At 52.4% G+C, this 27157-nt stretch overlaps 1 protein-coding gene across 1 annotated transcript in view; it reads left to right on the plus strand.

Annotated features, from left to right (window-relative positions):
* Iqgap3 (IQ motif containing GTPase activating protein 3) overlaps positions 1–18881 on the plus strand; it is a 39501-nt gene extending 20620 nt beyond the window's left edge. The window contains exons 20-38 of the mRNA XM_005331393.5: positions 3058–3141; positions 3301–3372; positions 3473–3542; positions 5355–5563; positions 6931–7083; positions 7294–7457; positions 8177–8401; positions 9344–9484; positions 10786–10870; positions 11256–11488; positions 11815–11947; positions 12074–12176; positions 12773–12899; positions 14537–14624; positions 15403–15615; positions 16050–16216; positions 16456–16557; positions 17035–17143; positions 17723–18881. Of these exons, the coding sequence (XP_005331450.1) occupies positions 3058–3141; positions 3301–3372; positions 3473–3542; positions 5355–5563; positions 6931–7083; positions 7294–7457; positions 8177–8401; positions 9344–9484; positions 10786–10870; positions 11256–11488; positions 11815–11947; positions 12074–12176; positions 12773–12899; positions 14537–14624; positions 15403–15615; positions 16050–16216; positions 16456–16557; positions 17035–17143; positions 17723–17836 (2592 nt within the window). The 3' untranslated portion in view covers positions 17837–18881. The remainder of the gene's footprint in view (positions 1–3057; positions 3142–3300; positions 3373–3472; positions 3543–5354; positions 5564–6930; positions 7084–7293; positions 7458–8176; positions 8402–9343; positions 9485–10785; positions 10871–11255; positions 11489–11814; positions 11948–12073; positions 12177–12772; positions 12900–14536; positions 14625–15402; positions 15616–16049; positions 16217–16455; positions 16558–17034; positions 17144–17722) is intronic.
* The last annotated feature ends 8276 nt before the right edge of the window (positions 18882–27157 follow it).

Raw genomic sequence — 27157 nt, forward strand, 5'->3', positions numbered from 1 at the left:
AGATGATGGTAGGGTTGTTACAGAGTTCAGTGAGTGACGTTCAGTGTTTATGAGCAGTGCCTGCAAGCAGGCAGGAACAGGAGGTGACCTGGTTAGTGGCCTCTTCGTCACTGTCCAGAGAACGGAAGGGGTGCTTTTTAGCCTCCCCAAAGGAAGAGTGAGGTAAGATTTAGTCAGACACCAGGGGGGTGTGAGGAGGTGAGAGGGCTGGACTGTGCCTGGGGACAGGGGGGCCTTCCGCCTTTCCTCTGCATCCAGCCAGCCCTTCGGGTTCGTCCACCCTCTGGGTGGTCCAGTGTGGCCTCTGAGGCTGGCCCTCACGCACCTGGCCAGCTGGGAGGATAGCCAGGGCACTGTGCAAGCCGGGAATAAGGGAGACCTTGCAGGCAGGGATATCTGGAGGACCAAGTGGGGATGTTAGCTTGATCTGTTTAGTGCCTCTGAAGGCCCCGAATCTGCAAAGCACGCCACACGGCAAGCACGGGGGATGGGCTTGAGACCCAGTGAGTGGTCACGTCTCTCCCCTCGCAGGAACTGCAGGCGATGTTAGATGTTGTGACAGTCAGGATACAAAGACGAGCAGAAATACCAAGGGAGACACATGTGAGCCTGAGACTGGCAGATGGCCCTCGATTATGACCTCGGGCCTGCAGGGCAGGAACTGAGAGCTCGGGCTTTGAAGTCAGAGGCCAGAGTTTGCCTCCTTGACCTACCCCTTCCAGGTCAAAGACGCTGTCTGTGCCCCTTACCTGCACCCTTCCGGCAGTCAGTTTTCTCCTTGATAATGACGGTACTCGCCTCCTCTGTTGATGATGGGGAGTAAGTAGGAAATCACATGGAAGGCTTAGTGGCTCCATTAGTGGTTACTGTTATGAGATGTTGCGATTAGGGCATTGGTCCCTCAGCTCAGTACAGAGCTTCTGGAATTTCAGGTAGTGCTCTGAATCATGGGGACTCCCCTCCTGAGCCGAGGCTAGGATTTCACACCTGGAGATGAAGAGCCACACGACAGTGGGAGAGGAGACGGGGATGGTGTGCGTGTTTGTGTGCAGGGGCATTTGACTCTCATTCTAGAACTGTGGGGTCCTGGATCAGAGAGGTAGCTGAGACCCTCAGGCCACTTGCCCTCCAGCCTCAAAGATGAGGCTGACTGGGCATGCTGAGATTTCAGTCTTTCCTGAAACCTCTGATCCAGCTGGAACCCAACCAGGGTTCTGAATTCTGACTAGTCCAGATTAGGAAGCGTGTGTCTTTTGGTCGTTTTTGGTCATTTTGTGGTGCTGGGAATCCAACTTGGGGCCTGGCTTATCTGAGGCAGATTCTCTGCTACTGAGCCATGCCCCAGCCCAGGAGGCAGATTATTAAGGAAGCGCTTTTTCGGGGCTGGGTAGGGACTGAGCAGAGAGAAACCCTCTGGTGCCAAGTATGGTGGCACACTCCTGAAATCTCAGCAACTTGGAAGGCTGAAGCAGGAAGATTGCAAGTTCGAGGCCAGTCTTAGCAATTTTGTGAGACCCTGTCTCCAAATTAAAAAAGAAAAAGGCTGGGTGCAGTGGTGCACACCTATACTCCCAACGATGCAGGAGCCTGAGGCAGGAGGATCACAAGTTCAAGGCCAGCCTCAGCAACTTAGCAAGACTCTGTTTAAAATAAAAAATAAAAGGGGCTGGGGATGTAGCTCAGAGGTTAAGTGCCCCTGAATTTAATCTTTAGTACCAAAAAAGAAAAAACAATAAAAGCAAAGAGAGAAGAGCCCTCTGCCTTTCCCTACAGTGCCTTCCACTGTGTACATCGGCAGAGGCTGAAGTGGGCAGGGGAGTACAGAGGGCAGGCAGGGGTTTACTGGCCTCTGGGCTCCAACATGGACCACTGGTGGGGGGCCAGGCTGCCTCTCTTTCATCCTAGCTTAACAGGGACTGAGTAGCCTGAGGAAGAAACCTATCCAGGAGAAGTGGCTTTAGGCAGGATGGGGGGACAACTGGGTGAAGCCACAGCAGTGTCGGTGGTAGAGGACCACCTAGGCTTGCACACTGGGAAGTGCTTGGCACTGGCCTAAAAGACAGGAAGAATTTCAGTGTGTAGAGGTAGAGCTGGGGCTGGGGGTGGGCACAAATAAAGGTTCAAGGCCAGAACCTCATAAGGCGTGAAATGTTCGCTGTGGCCGGCATCTTTAAGATGGTCGAAGACCAGTGGAAAGTCAGGTGGGGGTGGGGCCAGGGGGTCGGGAACTTATGCTATCCAAGTGGTACTTCAGAAAGGTTGATCTCACCCGAGCCTGGGGTGAAAGGAAGAGGTTCCTGGGAAAGACTGAAACAGGAGGGCTGTGAGGTTTGCATTTGAGAGAGAAGATGGGGTGTGGCTTGGGGAGGGGTTGGTCAGGTAGACCCTTTGCAGCAGACCAGCCCCGGAGAGGCCAATAGACTGACAGCTATTCAGGAACCTTGGCGGGAAGATTTGCTGAGAGCTGGGGTCCACTGCTGGATGGTGTCATTATAGAGAAAAGTGTGACTTATCAGAACAATAGGAACCTGCTGCCCAGGTGGCCGCTGGCAGAGATGGACACGCGGCTCTGTGCCTGTACACGCTTCCCATCCGCAGCTGCATGTTGCTCCAGAATGTTCTCTACCCACTTTCTGTGCGTGTGAGGGAGGGAGTGTGTGATAGGGTGTGGGTGGTCTGCATATGGGTGTCTTGAGTGTATTTTGGGGGGATATGGTGGATGCTTTGGTGAAGTTGGTGAGTAGGTGTTTGCTCTATTAATAGATCATCTCTTAGGCCTGTTTCTTGCAGTTGAGTTTCCATGAGGGGGTGTTAGTGTGGAGGGGTGGTGTCTGTGTGTCTGCGTCTGTGTCCTCTGGGGCCAGGGAGTGTGCAGGAGACATGGTTGGCTACGTGTAACCATTCAGTCTTCCCCATAAAGTGGGAAGTTCTTTGAGAACAGGACCAGTTTCCCTTTCTCCCCACCCTCTCTGCAAACCCTAGGACAGGCCATTCCTGCAGGACTCTTGAGCCAGGGACACCTGCTGTGGTTACCTCCTTTTCTCTCCTGCTCTGCAGGCTCACTGGCGGGGTTATAGACAGCGCAAAATTTACCTGGAACAGTTGCAGTATTTTAAAGCAAACCTGGATGCCATAGTCAAGGTAGGTATCGTGGCTTGGTGGGTTTCTGAATTTTGAGGGACGCTCTGAGAACAATTCTGTAGTCCTCTCGCAACCCTGTGACCTCTGGAGTTGGCTGAGTTGGCCTGGGTCTGTGGGTGGGTCTCTAGCCTTGGGCTCTGAGGCAGCGTCTCCTCCCAGATCCAGGCCTGGGCCCGGATGTGTGCAGCTCGGAGGCAATACCTGAGGCGCCTGCGCTACTTCCAGAAGAATGTGAGTGTCACCCTGGTCCCCTGGCCCTTAGTCCAACCTTTGCCCATGAGACCAGAGCGAGGACAGCCAGCCACCTTGTTGCCGTCTGTGTTCCCGGCAGGTGGACTCCGTTGTGAAGATCCAGGCATTTTTCCGAGCCAGGAAAGCCCGGGAGGACTACAGGATGTTAGGTGAGCTGCGCGGCCTACCCTGCCTCTCTTGATGGGGACATAAGACCCCAGAGCCAGGCAAGTCTAGGTGGTCCTTCTTGGGGTGCACAACAGTTAGGGGACAGGCATTCACAAGTCGCCCGTGCAGGAGTGTGGAGCGGGGGTGGTGACACAGTAACAGCCTGTTGCAGGCAAAGGGCCTCTCGCCAGGTCCTCTCTGCTTCCGGCGAATCTACCACAGCAGACCAAACGACAAGATTCCCCTCCTCTCCCTGGGGCTCCCACCTTCTCCAACTCTGTCGCTTCCCTGGCCCGTGACTCTGCCACCTCACTTTGTGGCCCCCACACATGAGGCCTTAGCAAGGCGGGCAGTCTTGGTACCACGCAGGGGAACTTGGAAAGCACTGGAGGGGGCGCCATCTTCCTGCCCTTTATTTCCCAAGAACACCCTTCTCTGCTGCTCTTGGCCCCGTCCCCCAAATCCAGAAGCCTAGACTTGAGGTGCCTTTCTTTTCTGTGGAATTGACTAGTGTCATCTCCACGTTTACCTCTGGCCCCGGTCCTGCGGCCCCCTGCCTCTCTGGCTGGAGGCTATGCGCTCTTGGGCTTCAGGTTGAACGTGCCATTTAGAGTCCCCTCCCTCACTCCTCAGTCCTCCTTCCCCCTTCCTGTCCTTCAGGGGCCTCGGGCATCTCCAGGGCAGCCAGCTTCCGTCCCTGCCCACCTCTCCCAGCCTGGCTGTTGCACTAACACAAGACCGTCCTTTATCTTTTCAGTTCTTGATTTTTCTAGAAAAATTTGTTCTTCCCGGTCTTGTTTCCCAACTTCTTCAGCCCCCAGACTCTGCCCAGAGCTCTGCCACTCGCTAGTTGTGTGGCTCAGACAAGTTACCTAACCTCTTTATTGCCTCAGTTTCCTCCTTTACACGGTAGAGATGGTGACACCCATCTCGTAGGGTCATCAGTCAGATGGATGGTTATGGTGTCTGGACCTCGTGGAGTGATTTTAAAACACTTAGAACAGTGTGGCGCACCCCTGTAATCCCAGCAACTCGGGAGGCTGAGGCAGGAGAATCATGAGTTCAAAGCCAGCCTCGGCAATTTAGTGAGGCCCTAAACAACTCAGTGAGACCCTGCCTCTAATAAAATATAAAGGGCTGGGGATGTTAAGGTCTGGCTCCATGGTTAAGCGCCCCTGGGTTCAATCCCCAGTACCCCTCCCCCCAAAAAAAGAAAAAGAAAAACCAAAGCCCTTATCATGACGTCCATCCTATAGTGGACGTTGTCTGCATTGGTGGCTTGGCGGCTCAGAGGCTGCTGCTTCCTCTTCTTCCTTTTCTGTTGCTCCTCCTCTCCTCCCACCTTTTCTCTGTCTTTCTCTGACCTCCCCGTATTATGGAACCCGTCAACCGCCCCATCTCTTGGGCTCCCCTGCATGCACAGACCCTCCCCACAAGAGCTCTGTGCCAGGCAGCGGGGCCAAGAGGAGGCTGGTCAGTGCGAGGAGAAGCAGCTCAACCCAGTAAGAGGGGGATGGATGGGAGGAGGCCTCCAAGGAAACCCGGAGGGAGTTGGGCTCTGGCTGTGCTGTGGCAGGTCACCTACAGAGGGCAAGGAGCACATCAGGGCAGAAGAACAGCTCCCTGTCCACCCCAACTGTAAGACAAGGAGCCCAGGGACAGGCCTGGCCGGGAGACAGAGCCAGTTAGAGCAGATCTGAAGTTCAGGGCCTGTGGCCTCAAACAGAGGTCAACAGAGGGGCCTGAGGGCGAGCTGACTGGAGTGGAGAGAGGCCGGGGGAGGCCTCTGACCCCACACCTCTGCCCTCCGGCAGTGCGCGCAGCCCATCCCCCGCTCAGTGTGGTGCGCAGGTTTGCCCACCTCCTCAACCAAAGCCAGCAGGACTTCTCAGCCGAGGCCGAGCTGCTGAAGCTGCAGGAAGAGGTGGTCAGAAAGATCCGCTCCAATCAGCAGCTGGAGCAGGACCTCAACCTCATGGACATCAAGATCGGCCTGCTGGTGAAGAACCGGATCACCCTACAGGTGAGGGGCCCTCAGCCACACCCCCACCGCCAAATCCAGCTGCCTCTGGGGAGGGCACCTTGGCCAGTCTCTGGTTGCTGATGAAATCTTTTCAAAATGTGTGGATTTTTTCACTAAAGCCTGAGTCTTGTTCCAGTGGTCCTCTGGCCTTGCAGTGAGCCATTGGCTGGGATGTGGGCAAGAACAGGGGAGGTGGAATTGGAATGTCCGGCTCTGCTGCCTGCTAGTGAAGAGCTGTGGGTGGTCATTTCACCTCTAAGCCTGTTTCCTATTTAGGAAACTGAAATAATAAGAGTGTTTACCGCCCCACCCTCAGGCCACATGTGAAAGTAAATATGGAAACTTCTTAAACTGTTAACGGACATACAAACATGCAGTGAGAAGATGGTAGTGACACTGTGATATTGCCCTCGAATTTGCATAACAGTCTAATACGAAATGATAGCAAACTGGGCACAGTGGCACACACTTGTAATCCCAGCCCCTAGGGAAACTGAGGCAGGAGGATTGCAAGTTTGAGGCCAGCCCTGGACAACTTTGGAGACACTCTGCTTCAAAATAAAAAACAAAAAAGGGGGCCAGGTGCAGTGGTGCACACCTGTAATCCTAGTGGCTCAGGAGGCTGAGGCAGGAGTATCACAAGTTCAAAGCCAGCCTCAGCAACTTAGCAAGGCCCCAAGCAACTTAGTGAGACCCTGTTTTAAAATAAAAGATAAAAAAATATAAAGGGCTGGGGATGTGACTCAGTGGTTAACAGCCCTGGCTTCAATCCCCAGTACCAAATTAACAATAATAATAGTAATAATTAAAAATAAATAAATAGGACTGGGCTGGGGCTCAGTGGTGGAGCCCTTGCCTAGCATGTGGGAGGCACTGGGTTTGATTCTCAGCATTGCATATAAATACATTTTTTAAATGACCATCGACAACTAAAAAAAATTTTTAATTATTTGACTTAAGATATTGTGTCCATCTACAACTAAAAAAAAAATTAATAAATAAATGTACATAAATAAGGGCTGGGAATGTAGCTCAGTGGTAAAGTGTCCCTGGGTTCAATCCCCAGTCCTGAAGGGGGGGGAAAAAAAGAGAGAGAAAGAAAGCAAAACACAAGTAGACACAATGCCTCCAGCCTGGCAGCCGGGTCCTCTTTGGGGACTCACTCCTGTGAAAGCAGAGGTGCCAGATGGAGTCTGGGCAGTAGGAGGGGCCCTCCCTCGCCCCAGAAGCGCTGCTCTTTCCTGGCTCATGCCTATTCCCTGAACAGCAGAGAGCCCTGGCCCTTCCAGGCGCTGATTCTAGACCATATGTTCCGTGCGCGGTGCTGGCCTGGGCTGGTCGCATTGCCTGCTCTCCTGCGCCTGCAGGAAGTGGTCTCCCACTGCAAGAAGCTGACCAAGAAGAATAAGGAGCAGCTGTCAGATATGATGGTTCTGGACAAGCAGAAGGGATTAAAGTCGCTGAGCAAAGAGAAACGGCAGAAACTAGAAGCTTACCAGCACCTCTTCTACCTGCTCCAGGTGAGCAGAGGACTTTGGAAGGAGAAGTCTCTACCACCCCCTCAGGGCCCAGGACCTTTTCTGAGTCTTTTCCCCCTTGCAAGGTATCCTTTCCCATAATCCTAATGCCCCATCCCTGGGGGAGAGACTGTCTGCTTCCTAAGAAGGTGAGACTACTTTCTCCAATCTGGGTTCCATATCAGCCCTTCCTGGCTCCCCAACTGTTTGCAGACTCAACCCATCTACCTGGCCAAGCTGATCTTTCAGATGCCACAGAATAGGACCACCAAGTTCATGGAGGCAGTGATTTTCAGCTTGTACAATTACGCCTCCAACCGCCGGGAGGCCTACCTGCTGCTCCAGCTGTTCAAGACTGCGCTGCAGGAGGAAATCAAGTGGGTACTCCAGATGCAGAGGAGGGGAAAGGGTGGGCTCAGAGGTGATGCCCCTGGGACTCCCTCACAAGGTGACGGCTCCACTGGCACAGTGGCGCACACCTGTAATCTCAGTATCTTGGGAGGCTGAGGTAGGAGGATCATGAGTTCAAAGCCAGCCTCAGTAATTTAGTAAAGCCCTAAGCAACTCAAGGAGACCCTGTCTCTAAGTAAAATATAAAACAGGGCTGGGGATGTGGCTTGAGAGTCCCTGGGTTCAATCCGAAAAACCACACAAGATGACGGCTTGTTGAGGTGCAGGGTAGATTGGCAGCAGAAGCCCAGTCTTCTCTGCCTCCGTGGAAGGACTGTAGGGCATTTCCGGGTAGCACAGTGGGCCGACATGGGCTGACATATTAACAAAAAGGATGAAACCGAGATAGCAGGTCATTTCTTAAGATAAAGACCGTCTAGGCATGGTGGTGCATGCCTGTATCCCAGTGACTCAAGAGGCCGAGGCAGGAGGATTGCAAGTTTGAGCAACTTAGCGAGACCCTATCTGGAAATAAAAAATAAAAAGGTTGTAGCTTGGTGGTAAAACACCCCTGGGTTCAATCCCCAGCACCAAAAAAAAAAGGGACACCAGAGCAGGCTTCCAAGAACCAAAATCCCAAAAAGGAAAAGCAACTCTCTGTCCTACACAGAGCGGAGACCAGCTGCACTGATCTTTTGAACCACAGGTCAAAGGTGGAACGGCCCCAGGACATAGTGACAGGCAACCCAACGGTGGTGAGGCTGGTGGTGAGATTCTACCGTAATGAGCGGGGACAGAGCGCCCTGCGGGAGATCCTGGGCAAGGTTATCCAGGATGTGCTGGAGGACAAAGTGCTTAGCATCCACACGGACCCCGTCCACATCTACAAGAGCTGGATCAACCAGACTGAGGCCCAGACGGGGCAGCGCAGGTGAGCAGATGGGCAGAGGAGAGCTCTCTCTGATCAGCTTCAGCTGGACCTCACTGGGGAAGCCTGGGTGTGTTTGAAGGTGACATACGGATGAGCATGGTGATTCATGCAAATACGACACCACCCCTATAGGAGTAAATAAGGTAGCCTTTCAGACCCGCTCTGGTGATTGACTCCAGTGGGCTCAACATAAAGTGGGCACACATGACTATGCTAGTGTGCCCCATAGCTGTGGGAGTTAGGATGTAGACTTCTTATTGATAGGGGGTCATATGAATATTCAGATTTACAGATAAATAAGCAAATGAGAACATGCAAGTAATAGGTTATCCTTGTAGGTTGGGGGCATTGCTCAATTTCACAGGTGCTAGGGAAATGGATCCAGTGAGGAGATCTGGCAATCCCAATGGCTGCTCTGGATGGCATAGGAGGCTATAAGTGAGGGAAATACAAGTCCCCAACTTTCCCTGTTGTCCCAAGCGCCAAAGACTATTTGATGGGGCGGGATACAATGGCGCAAACCTGTCATCCCAGCAACTTGGGAGGCTGAGGCAGGAGGATCACAAGTTCAAGGCTAGCCTTAGCAACTTAGCAAGACCCTGTCTCAAAATAAAAAATAAAAAGGGCTGGGGATGTAGCTCAGTGGTAAAGTGCCCCTGACTTTAATCCCAAGTTCCATACACACACAGACACACCTCGATGGGCAGTCCCCTTATTTCCTCTGGTTCCCTTAGGAGTCTTGACACAAATTCTAGGTTCTCCCTTCCTTCCCACACTCTCCAGCCTCCCGTGGGTACGCTAACTCTTCCTCCCCTGCCACACAGTTCTGTAAACCTCCCCGAGTCCTTAGCAAGTCAGTGTGAAACCCTGGTGTTGGGAGAGAGATTGAGGGAGAGAGGCAGCAGGAGGGGCTCTGGCTTTACCTGGTCTCTCTGCCCACAGCCGTCTCCCCTATGACGTCACCCCCGAGCAGGCCTTGAGCCACCCCGAGGTCCAGAGAAGGCTGGACATCTCCCTGCGCAACCTCCTTGCCGTGACTGACAAGTTCCTCGTGGCCATCGTTTCTTCTGTGGACCAAATTCCGTAAGTAGGACTGCTGTGCCGCAGGCTGGGCACTGGATGCCCAGGGCAGCCATCAGGGGAGGGCAGAACTGGACGACAGCCCGAGGGAGGAAGCCAGAGAGGGGAGTGGGGCTGGAGGTGCCCGAGCGGGCCGGGAGCCACTGCCAGGGTGGAATTCAGCGGCGGGTCTGTCCCATTGGAGGTCACGGGAGCCAGAGCAGGGAACCTGAGATGATGATGGGGACATTACTGTCTGAGCAAATGGGGATCAAATGGAACTCTTTGATCCACAAAGTCAAACAGAAGAAATACTTCGAAACAGTAAAGCACCTTATAGTTTTTCCCTTCTTAAAATTTAGTCAATAAAAGCTTTTGAAAGTCATCTGACTAGAGCTGAGTATGGTGTTGCACATTTGTAATCCTAGCTGCTTGGGAGGCTGAGGCAGGAGGATCTTGAGTTCAGAGCCAGCCTCAGCAACTGAGCAAGGCCCTAAGCAACTCAACAAGACCCTGTCTCTAAAAAATATATATAAAGAATGGGTGGGGTTGTTGCCCCTGGGTTCAATCCCCAGTACCAAAAAATTTTAAAAAATTAAATTAAATTAAAATAAGCTAGAAAGGACAAGAGTGGTCATTGCCACTTTCCAGACCAGAGAACACACCCTCAGAGGGAAAGTAAAGGGCCTGAAGTCTCCGGCTGGTGAGCAGTCGGACCGGAGTGTCCACTCCCATTCATTGACCTCCTTGGGCAGGCCCTGCCTCGGCCCAGACAGGCCTCTCACAGCTCCTAAGATCCCTGACAAGATTGGCTGCCTCTGGGGCTGGGTCGTGGCTCAGTGGTAGAGCACTCGCCTAGCACGCGTGAGGCACTGGGTTCAATTCTCAGCACCGCGTATAAATAAATGAATAAAATAAAGGTCCATCAACAACTAAAAAAAAAATATTTAAAAAATAGAGCCTCCTGGGTTGTCTTGGGCCAGTGTTGTGTCTATGAATGCCGGATACCCAAGGGGTAGGTTAAAGCCTCCCTGGGGAAGGCCGGGGATAGGTGACCTGGGTATTCCACAGAGGAGCCGGGAGTCTCAAAGAAGAGACTCTCCAGCCATGTTGGAGGCAGCGGGAGAGCTTTAGTAGATGACCAGGCCCTGTCTCTGACAAGGCTCAGAGGTGTTGGGTGATGGCCACAGGGGCCTGCCTGTGGAAGTGGAGGGACGGGGATCGGGCTCAGCTTTGGTGAGGCTGGGAAGGCAGAAGCAGCCAGCCAGCCAGGCCACGCTCTGGCCAGGGATGGCAGAACCAGCAGACCTACTGCTTTTCCCCAGCTATGGGATGCGGTATGTGGCCAAAGTTCTGAAGACAACCCTGGCAGAGAAGTTCCCCGATGCCACAGAGACTGAGGTCTATAAGGCAAGTGTCGTCTCCCCCTCCCCCTCCTGAGCCCTGCTGGCGCCGTACTCCCCAGACAGGCAAAGGGACAGGGAACCTGTGCTGTAAAATCTGAGGAGCTCCCCCCTGTGAACCGAGCCTTGCCCGTCAGCAGGGCTTCCCGCGACAGAAAGGAACCCAGAAAGGAACCCGGGCCTGGGTGGCTTCTTGGGTTCTAGACACGCTTCCTGCTCAAGTTTGATGCATGACCTTGAGCAAATCGCCCACCTGCTCTGGGTCTGGTTTCCTCTCTGCCAAGTAAAGGGTTGGCCCAAGTGGTCCCTTCTAGGTAGAGAGCTGGGAATATAGAGGGGTAGCTGTGAGGGTGGCCTCTGGGCGTTTCTGGGAAAGTGTCCTCTGCCCTTAGGTGGTGGGGAACCTGCTGTACTACCGCTTCCTGAACCCCGCTGTGGTGGCTCCTGATGCTTTTGACATCGTGGCCCTGGCAGCGGGCGGTGCCCTGGCCGCCCCCCAACGCCATGCGCTGGGGGCCATAGCCCAGCTCCTGCAGCACGCGGCGGCTGGCAAGGCCTTCTCTGGGGAGAGCCGGCACCTGCAGGTGCTGAATGACTACCTGGAGGAGACACACCTCAAGTTCAGGTCTGGCCCTGGCATCCCATTGCCCTCTGTCCTTTCTCTCCATTCCCACGCCCGTGGCCCACTTCTCCCCTGTGGGGAGCATGAGGGAGGGAGGCACAGGGGTGAGAGGCGTGGTGACCAGGCGGGGGCCAGGGGAGAGGGGAGGGCTACGTTAGAGGAGGTTGGTTTGAGTGGGACACTGGGACAGAGCCAGGGCAGGAGCTGAGACTGGAGAGTCAGAAGTGGTCCCAGCAGTCGCTAGAGAGGGTCAGGGAAGGAATGACGGGGACAGAACACGGTGGGGATGCCAGCCCTCCCCATCTCACTTGCCCTCTCTCTGTGGACAGGAAGTTCATCTGCAGAGCCTGCCAGGTGCCAGAGCCAGAGGAGCGCTTTGCGATGGATGAGTACTCAGACATGGTGGCTGTGGCCAAGCCCATGGTGTACATCACGGTCGGGGAGCTGGTCAACACGCACAGGGTGAGGGGCCGGGACAGAAGGATAGCGGCTAGGTGGGGAGGGGGTTGGAAGCCCACGGTGGGCAGGCTGGTCCCAGAAGGAAGGCCTTGCTGGGTCCCTGCAGCTTCTGTCCTTCCTCCGCCGCAGCTGCTGCTGGAGCACCAGGACTGGGTCGCTCCTGACCACCAGGACCCCCTGCACCAGCTCCTAGAGGACCTTGGGGAGCTGCCCACCATCCCTGACCTCATCGGTACGTGCCCCCCCCCCCTTGGCAGCTGGGACCTGCCAAGAGGGAGGGACAGGAAGGGGCAGTGGGAGGGCACATGGGCATGTCTGCTCAGCCTGGGGTGCATGCCAGCAGCTGGTGATGTCTCCCTCCCTCGCCTCCCTGTCCTGAGGTGGACACGGGCCTGCAGACTGACCTGGAGAGAGTGGACAGATCCCAGAGGGACCCACTCCCATTATGTCGATGGCCAGTTCAGTCATGTGCAAGAGACGTGGAGGGACAGGGCCTTTCGGGGGTCCCAGAAGGTTTCTCTGATAAGGAGGAATTTCAGGCTGAGGAGTGAGAGGAAGATGTCTCCAAGGGTAGAGGACGGAACGAAGGGGTTGGGGGAGAGCAGGGGCACCAGGCTGTGGGGGGGACGGCCCAGCCCTCGCTCTGGCCCCCAGGGCTGAGATGTGGGGAGCATCACCAGCAACACAAGGTCCTTGCATGGCGCTCAGGTCGAGGGTATCGTGTGGAACCATGGGGCAGCCCGGGAAGGGCTCCTGGGAGAGGGTGTGGGGAGCCCGGTGCTGGGTCCCCATCTGAGCACTGTCCCTCTCGTTCCTCAATCCACCCAGGGGAGAACATAGCTGCAGATGGGCACGTGGATCTGAGCAAGCTCGAAGTGTCCCTGACACTCGCCAACAAATTCGAAGGGCTTGAGGCAGAGGCTGACGACACCAAGGCCCAGAGCCTGCTTCTAAGGTGGGTGTGGTGGCCCCTGCCCCCCGAGACCCTCCCTGGCCTTGCGCCCCATACTGTGGCTCCACTTTCCTGTTGGCCCCTGAGCCTGTAGGAGGTGCTCCCCGAAGCTCAGCTTGAACTCCCCTTGCTTCCGTCTCAGCCCTCTGCCACCTTAACTTTGTGCTCGGGTTATGGCTGAAGAAAAGGACGGTTCAGAAATGGGCGACAGCCAAGCCTGTCACCCCAGCTGCTCGGGAGGCTGAGGCAGGGGGATCATAAGCCCAAGTTCAGCCTGAATACTTCCCAAGCTCTTGTCTCAAAAAGAAAATTAAAAGAGAGAGAAAGAAAAGAAAATGTAACAAATCAGTCCTTGGTACAGCGCCTGCTAGTTTACACGAGGCCCTGGGTTTGATCTCCAGCACCACACACACAAAGAAAGGGAAAAAGAAAGGTTTAAGCAAATCCTATAAACTTAAATAAGACGTTGCCTTAGTTGGGAAAGGTGGAGCATGCCCGTAATCATAGTGGCCTGGAGGATCACAAGTTCAAAGCCAGCCTCGGAACTTAGTGAGGCTCTAAGCAACTTAGGGAGACTCTGTCTCAAAGTAAAAAATAAAAAGGGCTGGAGATGTGGCTCAGTGGTTAAGCACCCTTGGGTTCAATCTCTGATACCAAAAAAAAAAAAAAAAGACCATGACTTAAAATAAAGAAAGGGTTGGGGCTATAGAATGCCTCTAGGTTCAATCTCCAGTACCCGCCTCTAACCCCTCCACCGAAAAGAAAAAGATGGACAACAATCAGAGTTTGAATATTGTGCTATCTATACAATTTTTGTAATTAGAAAATTTTTTGTGGGTGGTACTGGGGATTAAATCCAGGGATACTCTACCACTTAGCTACATCCGAGTCAGGGTCTCACTAAGTTGCTGAGGCTGGCCTTGAACTTGTGATTTGCCTGCCTTAGCCTCCTGAGTTGCTGGTTTGCAGGCAGGCCCCGCCGTGCCCAGCCAAATTCTTTTTAATGTCAGCGTTTAGGACAAGCTATGGGTGGTGGTTCCCCTCTTCATAGCTAAGCAAGGAACTCAGTCGGTAGGAGACTCCTCCAAAGTCCCACAGGCCGTGGGTGAGGAGCTCACGTTCTCATTCCCATTCCTGTGATAATAAGGATGGGGCGTGGGGCTTTTCTTCTTCACCCCACTGCTGCAAGAGTGAGGCAGGACCCCAGCAGGACTGGGCCGGTCACCTGGGCAGATGAGGAGCCAGGCAACCAGATAGTCTCCTGGCCAACGAGGCAGCTGCTTCCATTCACTTATTTGCTCAGTAATCGAGCCAGCAAGGCCTGTGCTTGGTCCTCATCAGAGCGCACAATAGGGTGGGCTGGGGAGAACACAGCCACCAGGAGAAGGAGGTTCCAGGTACCCTGAGAGCGCTGCAGAGGGGACACCAGGGCTGTGAGGAGGAGTGTCCCTCAGCCAAAGGACACTCTGAGGGAGAGGTGTCCTTGGCCACGCCCCTCTCCCCCCACCCCTCCCCAGCCCTCCCTCTCTCCTTACCCCGGAAGCCCCAGGAAGCTGTGATATGGGGCAGGGTACGACCACCCTTGTGTCCAGACCCTGTCCTGCCTCTCCACTCCCTTCCACCACTCCTTCCCTCCACAGCACCAAGCAGATGTTGGCCGATATCATACAGTTCCACCCTGGGGACTCCCTCAAGGAGATCCTGTCCCTCTCGGCTACCGGAGAGCAGGTGAGTGGCCAGGTGACCAGGCCAGCCCACCCACAGCCTCTGCCTCATTCACCCACCTCACTCCCTCTGCGCTGCTGGTTCGCATGGCTGGCTAAAACGGGACCCAGCCTGCCCGTGACAGGGCTCCGAGGGCCAAGCCTCTGCCCTCCACCCCAGCAGGCTGGGGAGCAGCCTTGCCTCAGGGTACCTCGGATTGCTGGGTGGTGGAGGCCTTGTCCCTCCCACTCCCCACGCTGAAATGAGCTTTCCTGCGGGCTCTGCTGTGCTGGGGCCGCAGGGGGCATTCCAACAGGTACTTGGAAGAGTGCAGAAGGGTTTCGCTCCCCAAATGATGGCTGCAGGCAGGAGAAGGTGGGAAGTGGGTGGGGGCTGGGGCCAGCTGGAGTAAAGACGAAGCCGGGCTCCCCAGAGGAAAGGGGGTGATGGCAGTAGAGGCAGGTCCTCAAGTAGGCAGGGAGGGAGGTGCCCCCGCACCCTGAGCGGCACAGAGCTCCATGGTTGGGAAGTCACAGCCATGTCCATCCAGATGTTTTATGCTGCAGCCTCCGTCTGGTTCTCCTGGGGGCCCCTCTGTCCTGTGGCAGTCCACGAGGCCTGTCCGTGTGTCACACCAAGTGTCAGGATGTCCCACCCTGATGTTTTCCACTGCTAGGCCCTTTCCCACCACTGTTCCCCCCAGAAGCTAGGCTCTGGGGGTGCTTTCCCTGGGTTGCTGGGGTCCCTGGCCTGTCCTGGTTGGGGGGAAGAATGGCGCCCCATCCAGCATCTCTGCCCCTAGGAAGCAGCCCACAAGCGTCTAATGAGCCGACGCCAGGCCTGTGAAGCCCAGACCCCCGAGCCTCTGCGTCGACACCGCTCCTTAACGGCTCACTCCCTCCTGCCCCTGGCAGAGAAGCAGCGGCGTGTCCTGCGGAATCTGCGTAGACTAGAGGGCCTGGGGCTGGTCAGTGCCCGCGATGGCTATCAGGGACTGGTGGATGAGCTGGCAAAGGTAATGACCTGGGTCTGAGTTCTGGGTATCTGCACGCAGGCACCTGTGTATGTGTGTGCGAATGCTTGCACACACCTGAACCAGGTACCTGCACACCGACATGAGGGGTCCATGGCAGGCCTGTCCCTGGTGAATGCTTCCCAAGATTGTCACCTGCCAGAGGAAGGACAGGGTTCTTTTCAAAGAAAACGTCCTAAATTTAGCCAGGGAAGGGGATGTTCTTCCAGTTCTTTTGCTAAGAAATGAGGGGCCTGGAGACCAGAGTCGTGAATGCCTTAAGTCCTGGGATGGCATCCTCGAGATTGTCCTCTAGGAAAAACAGTGGAAATCTGCCTCTTCCTGCTCTTCCTAACATCCTCCAGTGAGTGTTTCACAGCCTGTCAGGCCCCAGGGGGGAGGGCCAGCTGACCCCCTCCCTCGGTCCCAAACTCCAGGACATCCGCAACCAGCGCAGGCACCGGCAGCGGCGGAAGGCAGAGCTGGTGAAGCTTCGAGCCACGTTCCAGGCCCTGAGCACGAAGACGGCCTTCTACGAGGAGCAGGGCGACTACTACAGCCAGTACATCCGGGCCTGCCTGGACCACCTGGCCCCCAGCAACAAGTAGGTGCTGCCGCCCTGCACTTGGAAGTTACCTGTGACCGCCACCCTGCCCACCCCCCCTCTGCCCCTCTCTCCCAGTTTGGAGCTGGGAATCTCAGCACAGCAGCTCCCTCCTTTGACTCCCACGATGAGTGAAGCACCTTCCTCGGGCCTCGTTTCCTTCCTGCATCCCGGGGAACAAGGGTCTGTGGTGCTGGAGGGCTTGTTGGATGACTTCTTTGGGCCCTTCTTTTCATCAGGAGCTCCAGGAAGGGGAGGAAGCAGCCATCTCTTCATTACACTGCTGCCCAGCTCCTGGAGAAGGGCGTCCTGCTGGAAATCGAAGATCTCCCCACCTCTCAGTATGTGTGTTTGGAAGGCAGGATGTCGGCCCTTCCTGTCCCCTGTTGGGGACGGCTCTGGGCAGGGCTCAGGGTAGCTGGGGGTAGAAGGGAAGGAGGAGCGTGGTCCCTGCCTTGAAGGAGCCGCTCATGTGGCGGTGCAGGCAGGGCACCCCAGAGTCAAGGACCGTGAACGTGGTGTAGGATGGTTCTGGATGGACTCAGGGTGCTGGGAATGGTTCCGGAAGTGAGGACACCAGGCAGGATCAGCAGGACAGATAACCTGTGAGCAGATGCAGAACTGGGAGAAGACAGAGCTGCCCCCAGCCCACCCTGCCCCTGCTCCACCCTCCCCACACTCCACCCACCCAGGGAGACAGACGGGAAGACTGGGCTCTGCATGTCGCACACTGTCACCCAGGAAGAGAAGCAGCAAGAGCCAGGTTGTAGCTCTGGAAAGAGGCCATGGGTCCCTGTTTTGAATTCTGTTCCCGACAGCTTCAGAAATGTCATCTTTGACATCACCCCTGGAGATGAGGCAGGCATGTTTGAAGTCAACGCCAAGTTCCTGGGTGTGGACATGGAACGATTCCAGCTTCACTATCAGGTGAGGGGACGCTCCATGACCCTCAGGACACCCAGTGGTGGGCTTTAGGTGCTGGCCTCAAGAGGATGGCCACCCGACTTCCCTAGGCCTCATGACTTCAGCTTGGCTCTCCACCCCATCAGCAGGAGGTCCGCTGCCCTGACACAGACCCCAGCACTACCCACGGGGACAGTGGAGTGGCTGGTGGTGTCGGAAGCCCTGTCACATGTACCTCATTTAGTCCCCTCCGCTGCTCTGAGGCGTCATCCCTGGTTTACAGTCCCTGGGGCTCAAAGGTCAGGGAGCCAGCCCAAGTCAGAGCCGGTGTCAGGGAGACAGGTTTAAATCCAGTTCTTTCTGCTCTGCCGTTTTGCCTTTTGAGTGAAAAGACTGATTTCAACCCCGCTCTGCCCGTGTTGCTGCTCTGCCCAGTGACCTGCCCAGTGACCGCACCCCTCTCGGCCTTGGCCGCCCTGTTTGTGAAGTGGGTTTTCAGGGCCCTGTCTCAGTGGCATTCGGCCAGTGCCACCTGTGGCGAGGGAAGGCTGCCTGGGCCGAAGGCAGAGGCCCTCAGCCGCCCTGCCCTGCCGCTCTTCCTAGGACCTCCTGCAGCTCCAGTATGAGGGCGTGGCCGTCCTGAAGCTCTTCAACAAGGCCAAGGTCAACGTCAACCTTCTCATCTTCCTCCTCAACAAGAAGTTCCTGCGGAAGTGATGGAGGCAGTGGGTCCACGCCAGACGCCCTCACCTTGCTGGACGTCCTTCCTCGGCACTAACCTGCCACAGTCCCCACAGACATGCCCAGAGCTCAGGACGGGGCAAGGCTCAGGGACTCTCCCCGAGTCCCGTTGCCAGAGTCCGCCTCCCTGGCCACACAGTATTGCTTCTTATGGTGGAAGTGGGCCTGGCCTCTGGGTCTGGCTGCATGGCTCTTACCACACAGGACCGACCCGTGATTCCCCAGCCAGCGGGGGATGAGCCTAGGGCTTCCACCTTTCCTGGGAAGGTGGCTGCTCTTGGGTCTGCCACTGCCTCCCGGGGTCACCCCAATATTACAAGCACTGTCCCAGCAGCCTGATTTCCCCTCTCCCTGCCTTCTCTCTGCAGACCCCCAAAGTCTGGGCCGGGCTCCATACCCTGCCTCCCACTCCATCAGCGGGGGCTGGTCCTGCCCTAGCCCGGCCACGCTGCAGCTCAACACCACAGCCCACCCCTCGCCCACACCCCCGCAGGGACCAGGGAATGCAGTGTTTATGGGTGCCCATGTGGCACCCTTGTCCTCTGGGGCAGGATGGGCAAAGTGGCCTTCCATGACCCTCAAGCCTTGCCGTGTTCATGGTCTGTTTATATGTGGGTCCCTGGGGTATTTATTTTCTCTCCCATCCTTCTGCTCCAAGCCAGCGTACAGCCTTAATCATGATTTTAATTCTTTCATCTTCTTGAGCTCAAAGAAAGAGTTCTCATTTGCCCTGTTCAAACTAATATCCATGCTGGCCTTTCCACCTGGTGTTGCAGTCACCTTGGGTCAGGGCAGTGGGGTTCCTGCTGGTGTTTAAAATCTCCTTATCTCAGCTTCCTACGGTACAAAGAGCTGTCTCACTTTTCCCTCCCACCCTCAGGACTCTTAGGCCTTACAGCTGTCTCCTCAGGTTCCACAGATCTGCAGGCTCACTCTGCCACTCTGTCCACCCCACCTCTCCCAACTTCCTGTCCCTGTTGCCCTTCTGATTTCTTCTTAATAAAAGCAGCTGTCAGCCTCACATCTGTTGTTAACCCCTTATTTCATTTCCTGCAGAGTAGGCCTCAAGTTCTGGGCTCCGCTCCCCCAGCCCCCTCCTGCCTCGGGTGTGGGCCCCCTCTGCCTGCCTGAGCTCCAAAGGCTTAATGAGATGTGGCACTTGTCCCTCTCTTCCCTCCCCCCGGGGACAAAGAAGAGGAAGGAATGCTTAGGTTTCGATTCTGTGTTTTTGGCCACTCAGAAGACTAAAGCTAGGAGAAGAAACCGGCCCAGGCTCTTCCCACACACTGTGCCCACAGTTCCAGCAGGTCCCTTTCCTGGGCCTTGAGTGACAATACCAAAGGTGCCTGAGCCACACTCTTTGGGTACTGGAGGTCCTATGCTGTGACCAAGATCCCCTTTCTGCTGGAAAATCACCCTTTCTCTCTCCCCTGCATTCGGGGAAATGAGGAGGGACGTGCACGCGCGTGTGCGCACACACACACACACACACACACACACGACACCTGCCCTGACATCTGAACTCCCCACAGCCCCTATTGGGCACCCACGCTTGCCTGGCGCAGCCTGCCTCTCTCCACTTTATTCCGTTCTGTCACTCAGGATCTGTCTTGCTGTCACACTCAATCTCAGTCATAGCCTCTCCCCCCCCCCAACATGTCACAGCAAAGATTTCAAGTACTGCCTTGCTCTGGGTGACAGTGACACATACCAGTGGATCCTAGCTTCTACACGTGCTCAGTCATTAAAAATCTCACACTCACCAAATGGCTCCAACACCACCCCCACGGTGATGCCCCCCGCAGTCACAGGAGCTCAGCCACATATACCACATATAGAAATGTCACAAGAGCTACTAGTGTTGAGGGCCTGTCATGGGCTGGGCTATTTATGTGTATTTCCTACTCAGAACAACCCTACAAAAGTAAGCAGTCACCATCTTGGTGCAACAGATGATGAGACTGAGGTTCAGAGGATGAGACTGAGGTTCAGAGGGCTGGAGAGCTAATTGCCTGTGGCTGCTCAGCTGGTAAGGAGCAGGACAGGTTGTAAGCTCAGGCCCTTCTGCTCAGAGTTCAGATTCCCCCACTTTTTTCCCTTTTCTGAGGAACATTTTCATCATCTTCAACCCACCCCCTCTGCCACCCCGCGTATGTATGCGAGGAACAGGGGCTTGACCGCAGGACCTTGTGCTTGCTAGGTAAGTGCTTGACCACTGAGCTACCCCCAACCCTTTTTAAAATTTTATTTTGGCACAGGGTTTCACCAAGTTGCTGAGACTGGTCTCCACCTTTTGATCATCCTGCCTCAGGCTCCTGAGTAGCTGGGATCTCAGGTGTGCGCCACCACCCCCTGCTGATGTCACTTTCTCTCTAGCCCACCCCACGCTGTTTCACCCTGGGGATGGTCCCCGTATGCTCCTCAGGTTCATCGATGTTCTTGCTGACCTTTCATGGCCAGAGATGCAGGCTCCTTTAGGTGAGAATATACACCCAGACAGCCTCTTTGGAGGACAATTTGGCAATATCAAAAATGTAAGTGCAAAGTGCTGATGCGGTTCCACAGGGAAAGAGTAGTCTCCAACAAATGGCGCTGGGAGAAGTGGAGAGCCACACAGAAGAGAATAAGGTTGGAGCCCTACCTCACACCACATACAAAAATTAACTCAGAACGATCAGCGAACTAAATGTAAGAGCTGAAACTATAAGACTCCTTGAAGAGAGCATAATCATACATTTTCCTGACTTTGAGTTAGACAATGGTTTCTTAGCTAGAACACTAAAAGCACAAGTGATAAAAGAAAAAATTAATTGGCTTCATTGATGCTACAAAGGACACCTTCAGGATAACGAAAAGGACTCTGAATAGGAGAAAGTATTTGCAAGTCACATGTCTGACAACAGACTCAACATCTACAAAATATAAAGAACTTTCACAACTCAATAAAAAGATAAGGGCTGCGGTTGTGGCTCACTAGTAGAACGCTAGCCTCGAGGCACTGGGTTCGATTCTCAGCACCACATATAAATAAAAAATAAAGGTCCATCAACAACTGAAATAAATAAAATTTTTAAAAAAGACAAGCCAGGCGTGGTGGTAGACTCCTTCAATCCTAGTGATTTGGGAGGCTTAGGCAGGAGGATTATGAATTTGAGACCAGCCTCAGCAATTTAGCAAGGCCCTAAGCAACTTAGCAAGAAACTGTCTCAAAACAAAAACGATTAGGGATGTGATACAAAAGAGAAAAACAGAAATGGGCGAAGGATTTGAATAGCCATTTCTCCAAAGAAGGTATACAATGTCCAATGAGCACATGAAAAGATGCCCAACAACAGCACCAGGGAAATGCAAATCAAAATCACTATGAAATATCACTTCACCTCTGCTAGGGTGGCTAAAATAAACAGACAAGAATAAATCTTGGTGAGGATGTGGAGAAATTACAACTCTCTTACGCTGCTAGATGGGGTGTGAGCTGGGTGAGCCCCAACTGATAAATAATTTGGCAATTTCTTCAAATATTAAATAGTTACCATATGACCCAGCAATTCCACTCCTATATGTACCCAGGAAAATTAAAAGTATATGACCACACAAGAATCTGTACACAAATGTTCATGGCAGAGTTAGGCATGGTAATGTCTCAAAATAAAAAATAAATTGTCAGGATGAACCCAACTACTACATACAACTATAGAGTTCTAATAAAATAAATAAGTAAAAAGGTTGGGGATGTAGCTCAGTGGTAAAACACTTCTGGGTCAATTTCCATTCCCAAGGAAAAAAATGTTGCACAATTCAAGAATATAGTAAAAGCCACTCAATCATATTCTTTTAAAAGCTCAGTGTTATGGTATAGGAATTATATTTCCATAAAGCTTTCTTTGTGTGGTGCTGGGTTATCGGACCAAGGGCCTCACATCTGCTAGGCTAGCACTCTGCCACTGACCTGCATCCTCAGCCCTCAGGTTTTTTTGTATAACTTTACTTTGTTTATTTTCTGTTTATTTTTTTAATGTGGTGCTGAGGATCAAACCTAGTGCCTCACGCATGCAAGGCCAGTGCTCTACCACTGAGCCACAACCCCAGTACCTTTTTATTTTTTATTTTCAGACAGGTTCTCACAAAGTTGCCTAGTCTGAGCCCAGCATGGTGGCGCAGGCCTGTAATCCCAGCAGCTGGGAAGGCTGAGGCAGGAGAATCACAAGTTCAAAGCCAGCCTCAGCAGCAGCGAAGCCCTAAGTAACTCAGTGTGACCCTGTCTCTAAATAAATACAAAAAAAAAAAGGGGGGGGCTGGGGATGTGGCTCAGTGGTTGAGTGCCCCTTAGTTCATTCCTCAGTAGCCCCTCACTTCCGCCAAAAAACAAGTTGCCCAGTCTGGTCTTGAACTTTCTATCCTCTTGCCTCAGCCTCCCAAGTCACTGGGATTACAAGCATGCACCTCCATGACCAGCAAAGCTTTCATTTAAAAAAATGAAAGTGCACATGTCCAGCACTTAGGAAATTTCTAGAAATTTTCTTGTGTATCTACCTGGATATTTTGGCAAAGAGCTCCAGAGTATTTATTGCAGCATTGTTTGCAATGGTAAAGCACTTAGTAGGGCAGCCACACAATGGAACATCGTGCAGTCACCGCGAATGATGAACTAGATTGTGTGCCGAGGTGCAAAGCTGTCTGTGCCATCTATTGTCTGGATTGATGCAGAGGCCATTTGGCAGTGGTGTCACCTTAGGGGAGGAGCGATGAAGGAAGTCTCTTTCCAGGCTGTTATTAAAATGAGCTTATATTACTTTTAGAAAAGGAAAGCCCGTGGCAGAGCACTTCCTAGCATGTGCAAGGCCCTGGGTTCCAGGAGGAGGAGGAGGAGGAGGAGGAGGAGGAGGAGGAGGAGGAGGAGGAGGAGGAGGAAGTGGAGAGGGAGGGAGAGGAGGAGGAGAAGGAGGAAACAACTGAGATCTGGGCCCCGTGGAGGATGGCTTGTCCCTTGTCCCTACACTCTAGAGCAGCATAAAGCCCACTGCAGTGAACTTCACAAGCTGTTACTAGTCTGCAACCAGATAAAGCAGAAACTGAGGACAAGCATTCAGAAACTTACAGTAAGCCACTAATAATTCCATGCCTGATAATAGGGAGAAAAAATCGAGGCTTGACTTTTTAATTTAATTTTTCTAGTAACTCATTTGTTTTATATTTCATAAAAGTATCAATACCTAACAGATTGGATTTTTTGTTTCCTTCTCTGCCCTCTAGCAGGTGTATTTCAGTGTTTGTTTTGTGTTTTATTGTTTTCGCAAGCCCTGGGAGTTGAACCCAGGAGTACTCTACCCCAAGCTATATCCCCAACCATTTTAATTTTTGTTCAAAGACAGGGTTTCAGTAGGTTGCTGAACTGAATTTTTGATCCTCCTGCCCCAGCCTCCAAAATTGCTGGGATTACAGGTGTGTGTCACAGTGCCTAACTGGAAAAAAAAAAAATTGTAAATGCATTCTTCTCTACACTTTAGCAGGCGTATTTTAGTAATGTGACATAGGAAGGCACTGGCTCTGTGGAATTAAACTAGACAGAAATATACAAATTTGCCAATTCACAATAAAAACATAAGTAAATAACAGCAGGGCATGATGGCATACACCTGTAATCCCAGCCGATTAGGAGGCTGAGGCAGAAGGATTACAAGTTCAAAGACAGCCTCAGCAATTTAGTGAGGCCCTAAGCAACTCAGCAAGACCCTGTCTCTAAATAAAATATGAAAAAGGGCTGGGGATGTGGCTCAGTACCCCTGGGTTCAATCTCCGTTAACAAAAAAAAAAAAGGTAAGTAAACTGGACTGAGTCAAGTTGCAGAGATCATATTGCATATGTAATTTTAGATTGTGCTCTATTCACTTAGCCATGAAAAAAACTCTCCTGTATCTTCAAAATTCCTCCAAAAACATTATAAATGCCAATAGTATATAGCCCATATATATATTTATTTTTTATTAATAATATTTAAATTATTTATATATTTATTTATTTATTTATATAAGAATACAGTTTTTTTAAAAAGAGAGAGAGAGAGAGAGAATTTTTTAATATTTATTTTAGTTTTGGGCGGACACAACATCTTTGTTTGTATGTGGTGCTGAGAATGGAACCCGGGCCACACGCATGCCAGGCGAGCGCGCTACCACTTGAGCCACATCCCCAGCTCTATAGCCCATATATTTAATGCTTTTAACATTTCTACAGATCGGATGGTGGTTTTCCATTTTTACTATTATACATATGCTGGTGCGGGTGGGGGTACTGGACTGAGTCCAGGATCTTGCACATGCTAAGCACCCACTCTACCACCAAGATACACCTCTGGAGGTTCATTATTTATAAATTTCTAGCCAAGACTGGTGATGCACGCCTGTAATCCCAGCAACTCAGGAGGCTGAGGCAGGAGGATGGCAAGTTCAAGACCAGCTTCAGCAACTTAGGCCCTAAGAAATTTAGCAAGACCCTGTCTCAAAAAATAGAAAGGGCTGGGGAATGTAGCTCAGTGGTTAAGCACCCCAGTTTGATTCCCTGGTGCCAAAATTTGTTTATTTATTTATTTCCAGAAGGGAAGTTGCTGGGTCACAGTACATGCACTTAAAAGAGGTCTTTTAACATGAGTTCTGTTTAGAAAACCTGTACCAATTAACAGAAAGAAAGAGAAACAGAAATTCAGGAGATTTTTTGGTGGTGGTGTGGGTGTGTGGTGGTGTGTGTGTGTGTGTGTGTGTGTGTGTGTGTGTAGTATGTGTGTGTGTGATGTGTGTGTGGCGTGTGTAGTATGTGTTGTGTGTGTTGTGTGTCTGTGTGTGTAGTATGTGTGTGTGTGGAAGGTATGTGGGGGTGTGTTTGGTGTATGTGTGTTTGAGTGTGTGTGTCTGTGGGTGTGTGTCTGTGGTGTGTGTATGTGTGGAATATGTGTGGGGTGTGTGATGTGTGTGTTGTGTGTGTTGTATGTGGTGTGTGATGTGTGTGTTTTGTGTGTGTATGTGTATGGTGTGTGTAATGTGTTGTATGTGTGTGGAATATGTGTGGGATGTGTGTTGTGTGTGTTGTATGTGGTGTGTGGTGTGTTGTGTGTGTTGTATGTGGTGTGTGGTGTGTGTTTGTGTGTGTGTATGTGTTGTGGTGTGTGTAATGTGTGTATGTGTGTGGAATATGTGTGAAATGTGTGTTGTGTGTGTTGTATGTGCTGTGTGTGGTGTGTGGTGTGTATTGTTGTGTATGTTGTATGTGGTGTGTGGTGTGTGTAGTATGTGTTGTGTGTGTGTGTGTTTGTGTGTGTGTAGGTGTGGAATATGTGTGGGGTATGTGGTGTGTGTTGTGTGTATTGTGTGTGTTGTATGTGGTGTATGGTGTGTGTATGGTGTGTGTGTATGTGTGTGTGGTGAATGTATGTGTGTGTGGAATATTGTGTGTTGTGTGTGTTGTGTATGTGTGTGTTGTGTGTAGTATGTGGTGTATGTGTGTAGTGTGTGTGGTATGTGGTGTGTGTGTATGTGTTGTGTGTGTTTTGTGTGGTATGTGTGTGTGTTGTGTGTGTTGTGTGTTGTGTGTGTGTGTTGTGCATTGTGTGTGTTGTGTATGTGTGTGGTATGTGTGTGTGTGGTATTTGTGTGGTATATGTGTGTTGTGTGTGGTATGTGTGTGTTGTGTATGTGTATTGTGTGTTGTGTGTTGAGTATGTGTGTGAGGTGTGTGTGTGGTATATGTGTGTGTATGTGTTGTGTGGTACGTGTGTTGTGTGGTACGTGTGTTGTGTGTTGTGTGTTGAGCATGTGTGTGAGGTGTGTGTGGTATATGGTGTGTGTATGTGTTGTGTGGTACGTGTGTTGTGTGTGGTACGTGTGTTGTGTATGTGTGTGTGGTGTCTATGTGGGGTGTGTGTTGTGTATATGTGTGTGTTTTGTGTGTGTTGTGTTTGTGTGTGGTGTGTGTGTGGTATGTGGTGTGTGTGTATGTGTTGTGTGTTGTGTGGTATGTGTGTTGTGTATGTGTGTGTGTTGTGTGGTTGTGTGTGTGTATGTGTGTGTGTTTTGTGTGTGTGTGTGTTGTGTGTGTGGTGTGTGTGTTGTGTGTTGGGTATGTGTGTGTGGTGTGTATGGGTTGTGTGTTGTGTGTGGTATGTTGTTGTGTGTTGTGTATGTGTGTGTGGGGTGTTGTGTGTGTGGTGTGTGTGTGTGTGGTGTGTGTGTGTGTGTGTGTGTGGTGTGTGTGTGTTGTGTGTGTGTGTAGTGTGTGTGTTGTGTTGTGTGTGTGGTGTGTGTGTGTGTGGTTGTGTGTGTTTGTGTGTGTGTGGTATGTGTGTGTGGTGTGTGTGTATGTGTTGTGTGTTGTGTGTGGTATGTGTGTGTGTGTGTGTGTGTGTGTGTTGTTTGTGTGTTGTGTATGTGGTGTGTGTTATGTGTGTTGTGTATGTGTGTGTGTATGTGTGTGGTGTATGTGTGTCTGTTGTGTCTGTTGTGGTGTGTGTGTGTGTGTGTGTGTGTGTGTGTGTGTGTGTGTGATTGAACCCAGGGGGACTTTACCACTGAGTTCCATCCCAGTCATTTTTATTTCCTATTCTGAGGCAGGGTCTGGCCAAGTAGCTGAGGCTGACCTTGAACTTGTGCTCCTCCTGGCTCAACCTCACAACCGGCTGGGGTTACCGCATCACTGCGTGGCACAAGAGCGCAGCAGTTCTCTGGGGAGTTACTTTCTCTTCTTTAAAGGTCCATAAAAAGGAGCAAAGTGGAACCCCTGAGGGGAGTCAGTCAAAGCTGCTTTTGTTTTCCCCACCCGCTGTGAACAGCTTTTGGTTTTGTCTTTTGGTACCCAGGATTGAACTTGGGGCACCCGGCCCCTGAGCCACCTCCTCAGCCCTATTTTGTATTTTACCTGGAGACAAGGCTGAGTTGCATGGGGCCTCGCTTTTGCTGAGGCTGCCTTTGAACTTGAGGTCCTCCAGTCTCAGCCTCCCTTGCCCCTGGGATTGTAGGCGTGTGCCACTGCGCCTGGCCATGAATAGGTTTTTGGTGAGAAGTCACTGCCTAGTGTCCACTTGCTCCCTCTCTTCCGCCTGAGATGGCAGGTCAGTACTGGGCACTGGAGGAATGTATACGGTAGCCTGTGCACACCACTGGGACCAAAGTTAGAGAAACCCAGACGGAGTGTACCACAAATCAGCACCGGTCAGTCCTTGCTGTGTTTGTGAAACCTCTCGGTCGCCTTTCCACTAGCACGAGGGCCCCTCTGCCCACAAGGAGCATGAACATGCCAACACACAAAAAT

This window comes from Ictidomys tridecemlineatus, chromosome 11 (assembly GCF_052094955.1).
Source record: "Ictidomys tridecemlineatus isolate mIctTri1 chromosome 11, mIctTri1.hap1, whole genome shotgun sequence".
NCBI classification, from domain to species: Eukaryota; Metazoa; Chordata; class Mammalia; order Rodentia; family Sciuridae; genus Ictidomys; species Ictidomys tridecemlineatus.